Source organism: Corapipo altera, unplaced genomic scaffold (assembly GCF_003945725.1).
Source record: "Corapipo altera isolate COAL_440 unplaced genomic scaffold, ASM394572v1 56153, whole genome shotgun sequence".
NCBI classification, from domain to species: domain Eukaryota; kingdom Metazoa; phylum Chordata; class Aves; order Passeriformes; family Pipridae; genus Corapipo; species Corapipo altera.
Window position 1 is genome coordinate 2,331 of NW_020887129.1, and position 768 is coordinate 3,098.

Genomic DNA, 768 nt, shown 5'->3' on the forward strand with positions numbered 1-768 from the left:
CGGAATCCCGGTTATCCCGGTTATCCGAGCCCGGCTCTCCCACCATTCCCCGGGGGGGCCCTTCCCGCTCACCGTTGGACACGGAGAGGTTGGCGAAGGTCTGCAGGACGAAGTAGTGGGGCAGAATTCCCGGCTGGAATTTGGTCAGCACCTCCTCCATGACCTTGTTGACGAAGCGCTGCCCCACGGCCACCAGGACGTTGCTGGCGGCCTGTTGCCATTCCCAGATCACCTCCTGGAGCCCGGGAACGATGGGATATGGGATGTCAGGATGAGGGGGGGGGAAATGGAGGATCCAGAGCCTCGCCCCGGAGCCTCCGGGGTTTCCTTCAAATCCCAAGGGAATGGTTTGGGTGGGAAGGGAACTTTAGGATCATCCCATGGAAGGGACATTTCCCGCTATCCCAGGGGGATCCAACCTGGCCCTGGGACACTCCCAGGGATGGAGCAGCCACAGCTCCTCTGGGAATTCCAGTCCAGGCCCTCCCCACCCTCCCAGCCAGGAATTCCTTCCCAATATCCCGTGGAAACCTCCCCTTTTCCAGTGTGAACCCACTCCCTGTGTCCCGTGACCGGGAACATCCCAAGGAAGGACCAAGTGTGAGCTCAGAGGGTGGGAAAGGATTCCCAGGCCTGGCCTAACCCCTGATTCCAGTATCCCCAATTTCCAGAGGGATATTCCTCCATTCCCTCCTCCTTCCTTAAATCCTGTTGGCTGAGCTGCAGGAGTTGGGGTGGGATTGCAGGAGTTTGGGATTGCAGGAATTG

At 59.5% G+C, this 768-nt stretch overlaps 1 protein-coding gene across 1 annotated transcript in view; it reads right to left on the reverse strand.

Moving 5' to 3' along the window:
- Window positions 1–43: 43 nt before the first annotated feature.
- MROH1 (maestro heat like repeat family member 1) overlaps window positions 44–768 on the reverse strand; it is a gene marked incomplete at its 3' end in the record, with an annotated part of 1,621 nt that continues 896 nt past the window's right edge. The window contains exon 2 of the mRNA XM_027632628.1: window positions 44–235. Coding sequence (XP_027488429.1) covers window positions 44–235 — 192 coding nt within the window. The remainder of the gene's footprint in view (window positions 236–768) is intronic.